Here is a 14,049-nt window from a genome sequence, read left to right on the forward strand (position 1 = left end):
ATAATAAGTTGAGGAACTGAGCCTTTCAGTTCATTTAGTTAATCAAGTAACAATTTTGTGAAGCTAGTTACACAAAAATAAAAAATAAATAAAATGTTTATTTAGGTAAGGTACATACATACAATAAATTTTTACAAAGAATGGTTGACTTATAGGTAGAGCTAGTACATACAATGCCTAAAGCCACTATTACGCAAAGCGTTTCGGGCATTCGTTTCGGACAACTTTTTTTTTTTAACACAAATACACTTATTTATATCAATAGTCTTTTTTATATCGTACGTGATTCAAGAAGTGGCCTACAACAGTCTATGTACAGGCTGCCTACATCTGCGGGGAGTCAGTTGGGGGTAATTGCACACAAGATGCACTCGGAGGGAATATGTCACAGTGAGATGACGGAGCTTTTAAGTTCCTAAAGATCAAAACCCCAAAGTGTAACAGTCAACAAAGTCAAATCTAGATCATCCACCGTGAAAATTCTAGTTCCTCTGGTGCTCTTCTTCATTGTCGTATCCGATATAAACAGAGGGACACACAAACTATACTTCTATATCACTATTTGCAGATAACACTGAGGATTTATATGAGCGTAGAAATAATAGAGGACAGAGCAGACCTCCAAACCTGTGTGTGTGTAAACCTGGTCTTGTGCAGTCGGCCACAAGACAATCTACTGTTCCCTGCGGGCAAGTGTGCCTCCTGCGCTATGGTAAAAACGATGACATAAAAACCGGAGGCACATACAGCGTAGTCAGACCACACAGTGGAAAGGGAAGGGATATATATTTCAATAGTAATCAGGGGAAAAACGCCAAGCCCTTACCACTTCCCCACACAGTGGAAAGAAACAGCAACACGACAGATTTTTTTTGGAAGTTAGCATGTCGGAAGAGCTTACTTTAGAAGAGCTTAGCAAAATAGTTGTTACAACTGCAAGGAAATGACAGGTTGGATAACAGATCCTTTCAAACAGAAGATACTAGACCAAGGATGATAATTTTAAGACAGTGTTGTCTAGGGTGGAAGATTGTTGCATACTTAATTAATTAACAGCCCCATTGAGCTGGAGTTTTTTTTTTATTTATAAGATAAACATGCAAAATAAGGGCAAGAAAGAACAGACAGGGGAACATGAAACAGACATGAAGGGTAAAACCAAATAACACACAGCCTTGAACCATGTACAGGACACACAACTCTTTGTTTCATCTACGTCCCAGTGCCAGGTACACCATCAAAGGCCTTTGAATAATTCTGAGTTAAGAAGCACATCTTGTTACATGTGCTTGGCAAATTGCCTCGTTCGTCCTAACATATGAGCTCATACATGAACCTCAGGGTGCGGCAGCCCCCTAGGATCCCCCATGACGCTTCTTGTTACAATGTTGCGTCGAATACCCTTACCGTTACAAGGCGGTAACGGTAGTGAGGAAAACGCTGGATCCCAGTAACAGTTCTAGCAGCCCGGGCAAGCAGACTTCCTCCTGTGTGTGACTGGGCTGTACACACGCGTGCTTCAAGTCCTCGATAGCTTGGCCAACTTACGGAGTATATATGTGTCAAAGTGATGTTGTCTAGCATCAAGTGGGAACATGTTGGTGAGAGGCGCGTGGTGGACGGCTTGTCTGGCGGTGAGCTGAGTGGACGGCAAGTCACACTTGGTAGCAAGCTGTACCTTCCGCCTCCCCGAAAACACACACACACACACACACACACACACATACATACATACATATTCATTTCTTGGCGGAGGCGGAAATAAATGGACAGTTTCTTTCACCCTGATGCAGCTGTTCACCTTGCAGTAAATAGGTACCTGGCAGTTACAGATCTGATACGGACTACTTCCTGGGGTGTGTGTGTGTGTGTGCGTGTGTTAGAGAAATACATGTAGTAGACATTATAGGAGAAAAATAGATTGGTTAGAAAGGCGGGGTCCAAGAGCTATTGGCTCGATTGTGCAGGCACAAATAGTAAATACACACTCGCGCGCTCACACCAGACTAGTCCCGGTTCTGAGAGGTATTAATTACAAGGAAAGGCTACTAGAATTAAATCTCACGGCACTGAAAGACAGAAGAGTTAAGGAAGACATGATCACCACCTACAAACTTCTCAGGGGAACTGGCAGAGTAGATCTAGATACACTATATAGCATGGGTGGAACACGGACATGAGGGGGGGACTCAGGTGGAAACTTTGCCCCCAAATGAGCCACAGAGGCATTACAAGGAATTTTGTCAGAGTAGTTAACAATTGGAAGGCATTAGGAAGAAATGTGTGGTGAAGGCAAACTCCATACACAGTTTCAAATGTAGATATGAAAGAGCCCAATAGGCTCAGGAACCTGTACACCAGTTTATTGACGCTTGAGAGGCGGGACCAAAGAGCCGAGGCTCGACCCCCGTAAGCGTAAGTTGAGTACACCTACACATTGAGGCAAGACCACTTGAGGGTCAGCTTAATGCCCGTCTGCCCCTCTACAAGGAGCACGCTCAGAGCACAAGCTAGGCTAGAGCACAGGCTAGGCTAGACCCGGGACGCTCAGAGCACAGGCTAGGCTAGACCCGGGACGCTCAGAGCACAGGCTAGGCTAGACCCGGGACGCTCAGAGCACAGGCTAGGCTAGACCCGGGACGCTCAGAGCACAGGCTAGGCTAGACCCGGGACGCTCAGAGCACAGGCTAGGCTAGACCCGGGACGCTCAGAGCACAGGCTAGGCTAGACCCGGGACGCTCAGAGCACAGGCTAGGCTAGACCCGGGACGCTCAGAGCACAGGCTAGGCTAGACCCGGGACGCTCAGAGCACAGGCTAGGCTAGACCCGGGACGCTCAGAGCACAGGCTAGGCTAGACCCGGGACGCTCAGAGCACAGGCTAGGCTAGACCCGGGACGCTCAGAGCACAGGCTAGGCTAGACCCGGGACGCTCAGAGCAAAGGCTAGGCTAGACCCGGGACGCTCAGAGCACAGGCTAGGCTAGACCCGGGACATTGCTGCTATATAACTTCATCTTCCAACCCGCACTTCCCTTTTATGTTTTTCTTCTAATTTGTGGTTATACTAATTTCCATATAACTAATTTCAAATAATCAACTCCTTTCTAAATAAGTGTTTGTGCATGTAATGAAACAATTTTTTTTTTCAATAATAATAAAGTATTCCCTCATGGGATAGGTTTTACAGCCAGAATAGACAAATAAGTAAGGAGAACCCAGGGCTTTTAATGTTGGTTTGTGTGAGGCTTGTTGATAGTTTAGCTCCGGACTCAGCAGCTGGGAATACTGCTACACAGCTTCACATTTTAACACCTTGAATCCTCACAATGTTGAAATTAACAGTTCTGTGCGAACATTTGCCATTTTGTAACTGTAATGCTTGTGTCTGAAATAAAGCAGCGTTACAGTTGTAGGGATAACGCATATGAGAGATAACGCCTTGGCTAGTCTTTTGATAGCGTTGTAGTAGAGCTTGGCGTTGGTGCTCCATCTAGTGATGGGGCGTAGAGTGAGGTTGGTTGGTGGGTTATGGTGCGGTAAGGTGGGTTGCGAGACTCCCCTAATGGCGTCTTGGCCCGCTCGGCCCGCTAACCCCCCCTCCCCCCGGCCCACCCCAACAGTGGCTGCGTGTCCTGGCCCGCTCGGCCCGCTAACCCCCCGGCCCGCCCCAACAGTGGCTGTGTGTCCAGCCCCGTCCGTAGACTCTCCGGCTTCTCCCAGTGGAAGCGAGTGGCTACAAAGTTGGGAGTCAAGTAAGTCAGCGGCGCTGCACCCTCCCGTCAGTCAGTCCGCACGCCCATACCTGCCCTAGCAGCCCCCTATAGGTCCTCAGTCTGCCTGCCATCCTTTAGTGTAGAGGTAGTGAGCTGCATCAGTCATGGATGTGTGCACGGCCTTCATCATCATCAGCAGGTGTGTGTGTGTGTGTCCCCCACCACCACACCTGCTCACCACACAACACACCCACTTCAACACCCCCATTCTACACAACCGCGGATTTTTTTTCTTCAGTTAATAGATTTGTTTTCGTAAAAAATTAAAAATAAAAAAAAAGAATTATGGAACTGACAATTCCGCTATGACGAGCACACGTATTAAAGAAAAATGTGTGCAGATTTGTTTATAATTTGTTAATATAAGCTTTAGAACTGGAAAAGTTTGCTTATGTATTCAGAAATGTGATAAATTAATACAGAGCTCTAGACGTCCTCTCAGTTGTGAGGTAGGTCAATGCTTCCTCCCCCATGGTAGCCTTCCCCCATGGTAGCCTTCCCCCATGGTAGCCTTCTCCCATGGTAGCCGTCTCCTATGGTTGCCTTCCCCCATGGTAGCCGTCCCCCATGGTAGCCGTCTCCCATGGCAGTACACAACGATTGGTGATACGCCGATGCTCATTTGTGCCCTACATTAGGCTGGAAACATGGGCACAAATTCGCTTTGGCATTTCAATTCTGTTACGCCCACATGGACCAAAAAGTGTTGAGCCTACGTTATAACTAAGAGGATGCTAGCTCGACCCCCCATTTAAAGATCGGTGGATTGCATGCGCTCATTCGTGCTCGTGATAACGTGGTAAAGAAACTTGTAGTTGTAAATTATTCACTTCATACGAGCGCATAAGACGCGCGCACACATCGTCTTATGCGATGCTACCCTGACAATATTAAAAGGGTATTAGACGCAGGATGTGTGGTTGTGAGAAGGGTGGTGAAGATGGTGTCACCGCGGGCGAGCAACACGCGTCCTGCTTGAAGAGCACAAACTCCCTCGAAAGACTTGCTACCTGGAAGAACGTTATACTTGAAGGATGGGTGTTTTTGTGGGGCATTCTGTTTCGTGGATAATTTATCCAGGACGACTACTGCCCCGAAGAAGCCCCTTCCTGAAGGATGTATACTGCCTGTCAATGCTTCGGGAGGAAGTTCTTCCTGTCTGACGGTGCTTCAGGAGGATGTTCTTCCTGCCTGACGGTGCTTCAGGAGGATGTTCTTCCTACCTGACGGTGCTTCAGGAGGATGTTCTTCCTGCCTGACGGTGCTTCAGGAGGGTGTTCTTCCTGCCTGACGGTGCTTCAGGAGGGTGTTCTTCCTGCCTGACGGTGCTTCAGGAGGGTGTTCTTCCTGCCTGACGGTGCTTCAGGAGGATGTTCTTCCTGCCTGAAGGTGCTTCAGGAGGATGTTCTTCCTGCCTGACGGTGCTTCAGGAGGATGTTCTTCCTGCCTGACGGTGCTTCAGGAGGGTGTTCTTCCTGCCTGATGGTGCTTCAGGAGGGTGTTCTTCCTGCCTGATGGTGCTTCAGGAGGGTGTTCTTCCTGCCTGACAGGGCAACACCTGCCGCGCCAGCTGGTCACGTGTTGCTCACCTGTAATGTGTTTACATCTATGTCGATCAGTGTTGTCTCTTGGTGTTCCATGTTTTTATTCTCGTCGTTACTTTGTTTTAATTGTTTAAATAGCTTTGATGGAATTAATTACGAAGATGTTTGCAATGGAATACCGTTTTATGAATGCTTGTGCTAATGCAAATGCATCTTTATTTTTTCTTGTTAATATGTTTTGCCGGATTTTTTTTTTTTTATTTCTTGGTGAATGTTGCCATCGTGGTTAAGCTTCCATTGTTTTGCAATTTTAATTCCGGAGGTCTAAAGTGGTCTTGTTACAGCAGTATTTGCCGGTCTTAGTGCATATATATATGCAACTTTCTGCATGCGTAGGATGGGAAGCTATCTACTCACTATTTTCTCTGTTGTGTGTGATGTTTGTATAATATATATATATATATATATATATATATATATATATATATATATATAATATATATATATATATATATATATATATATATATATATATATATATATATATATATATATATATAATATATATGTTCTTACACTGTTGTTCCATTAATATTGTTAACTGTACCACTGATGAACAAAGAGTAGACATCACTTTGTTTGCTGGACATTCTGTACGGCTTAGAGTTCTTTCTTTTCTTATTTGTTCTTTTCTTTCTCACTTTTTTTGCTAGGTTTCTCATCTGATCTTTGCTTCTCGCCTGTTCTTTGTATCTGTCTTGTCCTTTGTTTCTCCCTTGTCCCCCATGTTACTTATCCTTTGTTTCTTCTTAATCCCATGTTTCTTTCTCGTCCTCTGTTTCTCATTTGAGTTTTTCCCCTGCAGCGTAATCCTTGTTATAGTAACTTTTTTGTTGTCTGTATGCTCTTGTGTTGTCTAGACTAGCATTTATTGCAATTTATTTCCCAATTCTTAGTTTTCTTCTTGTGCAAGATATTAGCTGCCCAAGATGATCATTAATTACGGTGCCCCCAAGCTGGGTAGTTGGTCCCATGACGTTTCGTAACAATGACAGTGGTTATACACACGGGTAGCTCAAGTATGGGTATACAGTTATTATGCTCTGTTGTTATAGTCAGCACAGAATAGTTGGTGCTGACCGAAGCTTAAACGCTCGTGTGGTTGTGTTTGAAGCAGCGACTTGACTGCCGATTACGAGTAAACAGACTGTCCGGTAACGCCCCCTGAGAGGAGAGTCTGGTGGTAGAGATAGGAAGAGAGAGAGAGAGAGAGAGAGAGAGAGAGAGAGAGAGAGAGAGAGAGAGAGACTATCATATGTAAAGGGGAGGGAGAGCGCTGTAATATATTAAACAAGATGAGGGATAGATCACCGTGATTTTGAAGTGTAGTGTGCCATGTGTGAGTATGGGGAGTATATGTACTGTGCCATGTAAGAGTAAAAGGAGTGTGTTTACTACCATTAGAGTGCCAGTGAGCTCTCCTGCTGGTGCAGAGCTGGTGTGTCTGCTCTTCACGCTGCACAACTTTTCAATATTAGCCATTAGTTTCACAAATGAACGCGTTAAAGTGAAATAAAACACTTGCTTGTTGAATGGACGTTGCTTTTGTGTGTGGCCAGGAAAGTGATTGGTGGGGAGAGAGCGAGTGAGTAAGAGAGGGAGAGGGCGGCTCTCCAACGGACCTGCGGTGGTGGAGACGTAAGTTTTTGAATAGGTTAAGCAAGTAGGCGGAATTTATATATCCTTACAAATTCCCTGTAGCAAGACTAATTCCAGTGCACCACACAGTGTTTACACCTCGAGGTACGACGCAGTAGGTCACGTCGTACCTCGGAATATTCCGGAGAATATTCCGAGGTACAACGTGACTCCGGAATATTCCGGAGAGCCGGTGACCTGCCACGTCGTTATGGGAACACGACTCCCAGCGGGCTGTGTGTGCATAAACGCCGCGGGCGAGACCCGAACGACAGGACCTGGTGTGGGACGACGCGGCCCAAGGCTTCTGGCGCATCCTGCAGCCCGTCCTCCCGTCATATTGTAGCCTATCCTCCCGTCTAGCCAGCCCGTTTTCCCGTTTAGCCAACCCGTCCTCCAGTAGTCCAGTTTAGCCAACCCGTCCTCCAGTAGTCCAGTTTAGCCAACCCGTCCTCCAGTAGTCCCGTTTAGCCAACCCGTCCTCCAGTAGTCCAGTTTAGCCAACCCGTCCTCCAGTAGTCCAGTTTAGCCAACCCGTCCTCCAGTAGTCCAGTTTAGCCAACCCGTCCTCCAGTAGTCCAGTTTAGCCATCCCGTCCTCCAGTAGTCCAGTTTAGCCAGCCCGTCCTCCCGTTTAGACAGTGCTTATAGTAACGGTATGGATCATCTTACGTATATTGCCGTAAATGGACAGTTAGAAAGTAGAATTCGGCACTGTCAAATTTGGACGACGTGGTAAAAGTATGTTGTAAATATAACTAGCCAAACCTAACCATCCTAGGCCTAATACAGGCTACCTTAGGCCTAACAAAGTACATATACTTTATGTCCCATACTAGGCCAAGGAATATTTAAATTTGGTTTTTAGCTTCATATTTTCCGGACTCTTAAAACTCTTTATAAAGGGAATAGGACCCAATTCTACTATAAAATTGTTCATTACGTCAATGAATTACGTCATTACGTCAATTCATTACGTTCATTACGTCCAATGTGTTCATATAGTTGTAAAAAAGTGCTATCTGAACAGGAGGATGGGGTGGATACCCATTATTTGTGGAGACTGACAGACTTATTTCCTTGTTATTATTTCTTTATTTCTAGTCTGAATTTATGTACTGACGCGTGTTCTTCTGTCTCAATTTAAATATTAATGTCGCTGAAGAAAATGGGTTAAGAGTTCAATAAAATGCTTTTTTTTTTAATTGCATTATAAACTACACAAATGTTATGCTTAAGAAAATACTAAGAATATTGGTGTTAATTGTTTGTCTTAACGTGCTGTCATTTTAGATATAATCTAAAAGCTATCAGAAAATAGATATTTTCTATAACTGTGTGCACCCCTATACCATTTTTTCCCCCCTCTAGTTATTGTGGGCGTCGTAGGCAGGACAACCACCAATTCCTGTAGGTAGTTCACTGCCTACTGTAGTGAACTACCTCCCGTAGGAAGTTCACTGCCTACTGTAGTGAACTACCTCCCGTAGGAAGTTCACTGCCTACTGTAGTGAACTACCTCCCGTAGGAAGTTCACTGCCTACTGTAGTGAACTACCTCCCGTAGGAAGTTCACTGCCTACTGTAGTGAACTCTCGTGTCCCTGTAGTTGCCATAAGTGCTCCCCACTGTTGTGTTGTATGTGTGGCCTCGGGTTGCCATGGGCGTTCTCATCCCTGCCGTGTTTCGACAAGTTGTCATAATGTTCTTTTATAATTTCCCCCTGATTCCTTATGGTTACCGTAGTTTTCCATTGTACTTATAATACCCTCCTCCCTATTGTTACCGTAGGCTCCTGTTGTACTCACCCTGATCCTTATGGTTACCTTAGGTGTCTATGGTACTTACAGTTTCTCCTTGTTACCCGTTAATATTATTTTGTTTTCAAGTTGCAATACGTTCTTCAGTATCGTATCGTTATGAAAATTCGTTGTTATATTATACTTACCCATTTGTTGTGGTTTCTCCCTTGGTGTTATTTTCTGTCTGCAGTGGCCATTAACACCCAAACTAAACGCATCCGGAACCTTTGTTAAATATTGATGTGACTCTTCCACCTTAAACTTGATATATCGTACTGTCTGTCTCTCTCTGTCTCTCTCTCTCTCTCTCTCTCTCTCTCTCTCTCTCTCTCTCTCTCTCTCTCTCTCTCTCTCTCTCTCTCTCTCTCTCTCTCTCTCTCAGAGAATTATATATATATATATATATATATATATATATATATATATATATATATATATATATATATATATATATATATATATATATATATATATATGTGTGTGTGTGTGTGTGTATATCACGAAAATAAACACGTGATTAAAAATGTGACAATGTCAGACCACGGAGGAAAAATGAAACAGGAATTTCCTTAAGTACTTTCGTATATTAATACATCTTCAGAAGGAGTGACTCCTTCTGAAGATGTATTAATATACGAAAGTACTTAAGGAAATTCCTGTTTCATTTTTCCTCCGTGGTCTGACATTGTCATATATATATATATATATATATATATATATATATATATATATATATATATATATATATGTCGTACCTAGTAGCCAGAACTCACTTCTCAGCCTACTATTCAAGGCCCGATTTGCCTAATAAGCCAAGTTTTCCTGAATTATTATATTTACTATAATTTTTTTCTTATGAAATGATAAAGCTACCCTTTTCACTATGTATGAGGTCAATTTTTTTTATTGGAGTTAAAATTAACGTAGATATATGACCGAACCTAACCAACCCTACCTAACCTAACCTAACCTATATATATAGGTAAGGTTAGGTTAGGTAGCCAAAAAAGCTAGGTTAGGTTAGGTAGGTTAGGCTGACGAAAAAACATTAATTCATGAAAACTTGGCTTATTAGGCAAATCGGGCCTTGCATAGTAGGCTGAGAAGTGAGTTCTGGCTACTAGGTACGACATATATATATATATATATATATATATATATATATATATATATATATATATATATATATATATATATATATATATGTCGTACCTAGTAGCCAGAACGCACTTCTCAGCCTACTATGCAAGGCCCGATTTGTCTAATAAGCCAAGTTTTCATGAATTAATTTTTTTTCGAATACATAACCTACCTAACTTAACCTAACCTAACTTTTTCGGCTACCTAACCTAACCTAACCTATAAAGATAGGTTAGGTTAGGTAGGTATGGTTGGTTAGGGTCGGTCATATATCTACGTTAATTTTAACTCTAATAAGAAAAAATTGATCTCATACATAATGAAATGGGTAGCTTTATCATTTCATAAGAAAAAAATTAGAGAAAATATATTAATTCAGGAAAACTTGGCTTATTAGGCAAATCGGGCCTTGCATAGTAGGCTGAGTAAGTGCATTCTGGCTACTAGGTACGACATATATATATATATATATATATATATATATATATATATATATATATATATATATATATATATATATATATATATATATATATATATAATGTCGTACCTAGTAGCCAGAACGCACTTATCAGCCTACTATGCAAGGCCCGATTTGCCTAATAAGTCAAGTTTTTATGAATTGTTTTTCGACTACCTAACCTACCTAACCTAACTTTTTCGGCTACCTAACCTAACCTATAAAGATAGGTTAGGTTAGGTAGGGTTGGTTAGGTTCGGCCATATATCTACGTTAATTTTAACTCCAATAAAAAAAATTGACATCATACATAATGAAATGGGGTGCTTTATCATTTCATAAGAAAAAAAATGAGAAAATATATTAATTCTTGAAAACTTGGCTTATTAGGCAAATCGAGCCTTGCATAGTAGGCTGAGAAGTGCGTTCTGGCTACTAGGTACGACATTATATATATATATATATATATATATATATATATATATATATATATATATATATATATATATATATATTGCTAATAACATTTATAATTCATATAAATGTAATTGTTTTATATATGCAGACGATGAGTCACAATAACGTGGCTGAAAAACTGATGATCAAACCACAACTCGGAAGCTGGAGAAGCGACGACGTTTCGGTCCGTCGTGAACCATCATCACGTTGTGTGATAATGACTTGGTCCAGGACGGACCGAAACGTCGTCTATAGTCGCTTCTCCGTCTTCTGATGTGCGCGGTTTGGGTCTTCATTGATTTATATATATTTTCACTAGTATTTTGGAGGCTTAGCCAAAAGAACAGAGTAACATATGTGTTTTTACTTTTTTCCGGTTTAGTAAATCTCCAGTAACTTTATACGATGTTTTAACTCTTATACGGACCACTCTGCAAGCTACCTCACTGCTGATTGGTGTTGCTAACCTCTCTCTCTCTCTCTCTCTTCTCGGGTGTTGGTGTTTGACTGTGTGTGTGTGTGTGTTGATGTATTACCCTCCCTGATGATGTTGCTGCTCTCTTAGTATCGGTGTGTTGTTCCCGCCAATACAAGAGGCGCGTTGTAACCTAGTGTTTGTGTTTTTTTTTTTGACGTAAATACTGTTTTAGGAGTGAGTTTATTTTATACTTACTCGTGTGTTGTGGTGACTTATGTGTGTGTGTGTGTGTTTGGAGTTATCGCGGCGTTTACCTAGAAGCCTCTGTGGCTTGTGCAGAATAACATTTAGAAAAAATTAATTATCCACAAAAAAATATTAGGATACGTCATTATTGTCTGTTTGGTCCGAATATTTACTTTTTTTATTTTGGCTAATTGTTAATAAATGAGTCCATCGCCGCGTAAATTAAGCAGTTTCCCCAGATGATTAATAATTGTAAATGGTTTACAACGTTGACACTCCATATTGTGGTTATTTTATGGTCACTTTGTTAGTTTTCTTGTTTAAGTGCTTTACCAGAATTATTAAATAGAGTATTTACATATTAATTTGACTGATATATATATATATATATATTTACAAACTAATTATCTTATTCTTTTTCCTTCATTTCCTCCCAAAATCTTTCGTTCAATCTCAATTTTGTTCTTCACAAACTCTACTGGGCTCTTTTATCCTTTTTTTTTCTTTTCTTATCACATCTGTTTTCATTTATTTACTTCTGGTGCTTCGCTTCTGCGCGTGTGGATGTTCGTCTGTCCCATCACTTGTGTCTTCTATCTCGGTGTCCCCTTCCATGGCACCCTGTTCCTCTCGGTTCTCCCTTTCCTGTCCTTTCATTTCTAAACTTTGCTGCCCCCTCCCCTTCCACGTCTTCACCTTATACCCTGGTCCGTCCCCGCCTTTCCCGTTTCTCTCCCTCCCTCCCTCTGCCCCCTACCCTCTCTCCCCCACAGCAAGGTACAGAGTGAGGAGAAGGAAGCAGAGCTCCTGCCCCATGATGTGGCTGACGCTAAGTAAGTACACTTTTCCTCTACGTAACCATCATCACTATCATCATTCTCATCACCATTATACTTTATCACTGTTACCATTGTACAGTGAAACCACAGTATGTCATTATTTCTTCTGTGTTATTCTCCATACTTCCATACGGCCAAACACTGTGTTTCTAGCAGGGGCAAGATGAGTCAGTGGAGAAGGTCGTGTGCCTAACACACAAGCCATGTGATCCTTGGACCTTATCAGTGAAGATGCTTCGCTACTGTGCACTACGGTTTATATTACTGAGGCAGTGTCGGGCCAGCGAGTAATAATAATAATTCCCTTGGTAAGACTGGAGCGTAAATGTCACAAGATCATGTGTTATTAAGATTGAAGTGTGTGTGTAGATTTGAACAAAATGCCTCTTGATTAATTTATCAGAATTTCTAGAGATTTGCTTGTGCACAGGAATTGATTCTGAGCGTTGCTGCGATGGAGACGCGTACGTCTTGCCCACAATGGACAATTCCTAGAATTCGTACATTGTCATATATCATCCGTCATTATTAAACTCTCCTGTATCCTTATCTTATCTACAATATTATCTGCATATCGACTGTTGCTAATGTTTTGTTCGCTTGTCATAGAGTTTAGTCTCGTTTCCGATTACAAACCATGCTTTCGTGTGGCTGGGTATTGCAAGTGTATTATGTTTACAAGTTGCGTATTTCTTATCCTTAGATTAACAATCGGTTACCTGTGTGCTAGAATATTGACAGACCATTGATAACAAAGAGAGTGAAGAGGTGGTGGGGTTAGCTGTGGTCGCCAGCGCTATCACTAAGTGCCACTGATTAGTGAGTGGACCAGTTTCCTGGGCGACAGGCATACCTCAGTCTGCAGGGTCTACGGAACGAGTTCCTTTGTTAACTACGGAACAGGCTCCTTCGTTAAAGGCAGAATGGCAGGCCTGGTTAACATCGCGCCCATTTGACTGTCACTTTCACCAGCTTGTTTGAAAAGTTATTGTTCTTCTAGATCTACTAATATGGCCTGCGTATTTATACAGGTTAACAACGTAATCTACGGAACCATGTTGCAAAGTCGCAGTTACTGCAGTTGTGTCACGTGTGGTGCTTGTTAAACTATAAGGTTGGGTGCTAAACATTGTGAATCATGTTTGAAAGGATGCAATATGATGGTTCACCAAAGATCGATTATAACGCAACTCCGTGAATGAGTCTTCGCACCAATGCAAACAAAAGAATGGTATTTAATTATATTATGGGTATTTAAATGAAAATATTTGTTTGAAAATGTAGTAAAGAAAATAATAGTGCAGTGACTGTAAAATGGGTTAAATGCCACGTGATTTAGGCTATTTCTGACACTCAGAATATTGAGTTGTTATAAATAATTTAAACGTAAACAGTTAAGTGGCGAATGTCTCTAGGGAATTCAAAGAAAATATTATGTCTAGACATTTCTTTGTTGAATAAAGCTAGGAAAACTGACCATAATGGCGCACCGTAAGATCGGTACCCTGAGGTCCAAATTTACAATTTCGCGGAGCCTCAATGACCTAACTCAAATTTTTATGGCGGATAAAAGTAAAAGTGTTGAAAATTTGTGTGAAGTAGGTATAGATAAGAGCGAGAATGAGAAGGTACAGAAAAAACAATCCAGAAGCTTTAAGCAAGTTAAATCCAG

At 41.8% G+C, this 14,049-nt stretch overlaps 1 protein-coding gene across 1 annotated transcript in view; it reads left to right on the forward strand.

Moving 5' to 3' along the window:
- Positions 1–14,049, forward strand: part of cyst (rho guanine nucleotide exchange factor 18 cysts) — a gene marked incomplete in the record, with an annotated part of 103,390 nt that overhangs the window by 66,809 nt on the left and 22,532 nt on the right. Inside the window, 2 exon segments of the mRNA XM_069338673.1 lie at positions 3,621–3,752; positions 12,312–12,371. Coding sequence (XP_069194774.1) covers positions 3,621–3,752; positions 12,312–12,371 — 192 coding nt within the window.

Source organism: Procambarus clarkii, chromosome 40, assembly GCF_040958095.1.
Source record: "Procambarus clarkii isolate CNS0578487 chromosome 40, FALCON_Pclarkii_2.0, whole genome shotgun sequence".
Lineage (NCBI taxonomy): Eukaryota > Metazoa > Arthropoda > Malacostraca > Decapoda > Cambaridae > Procambarus > Procambarus clarkii.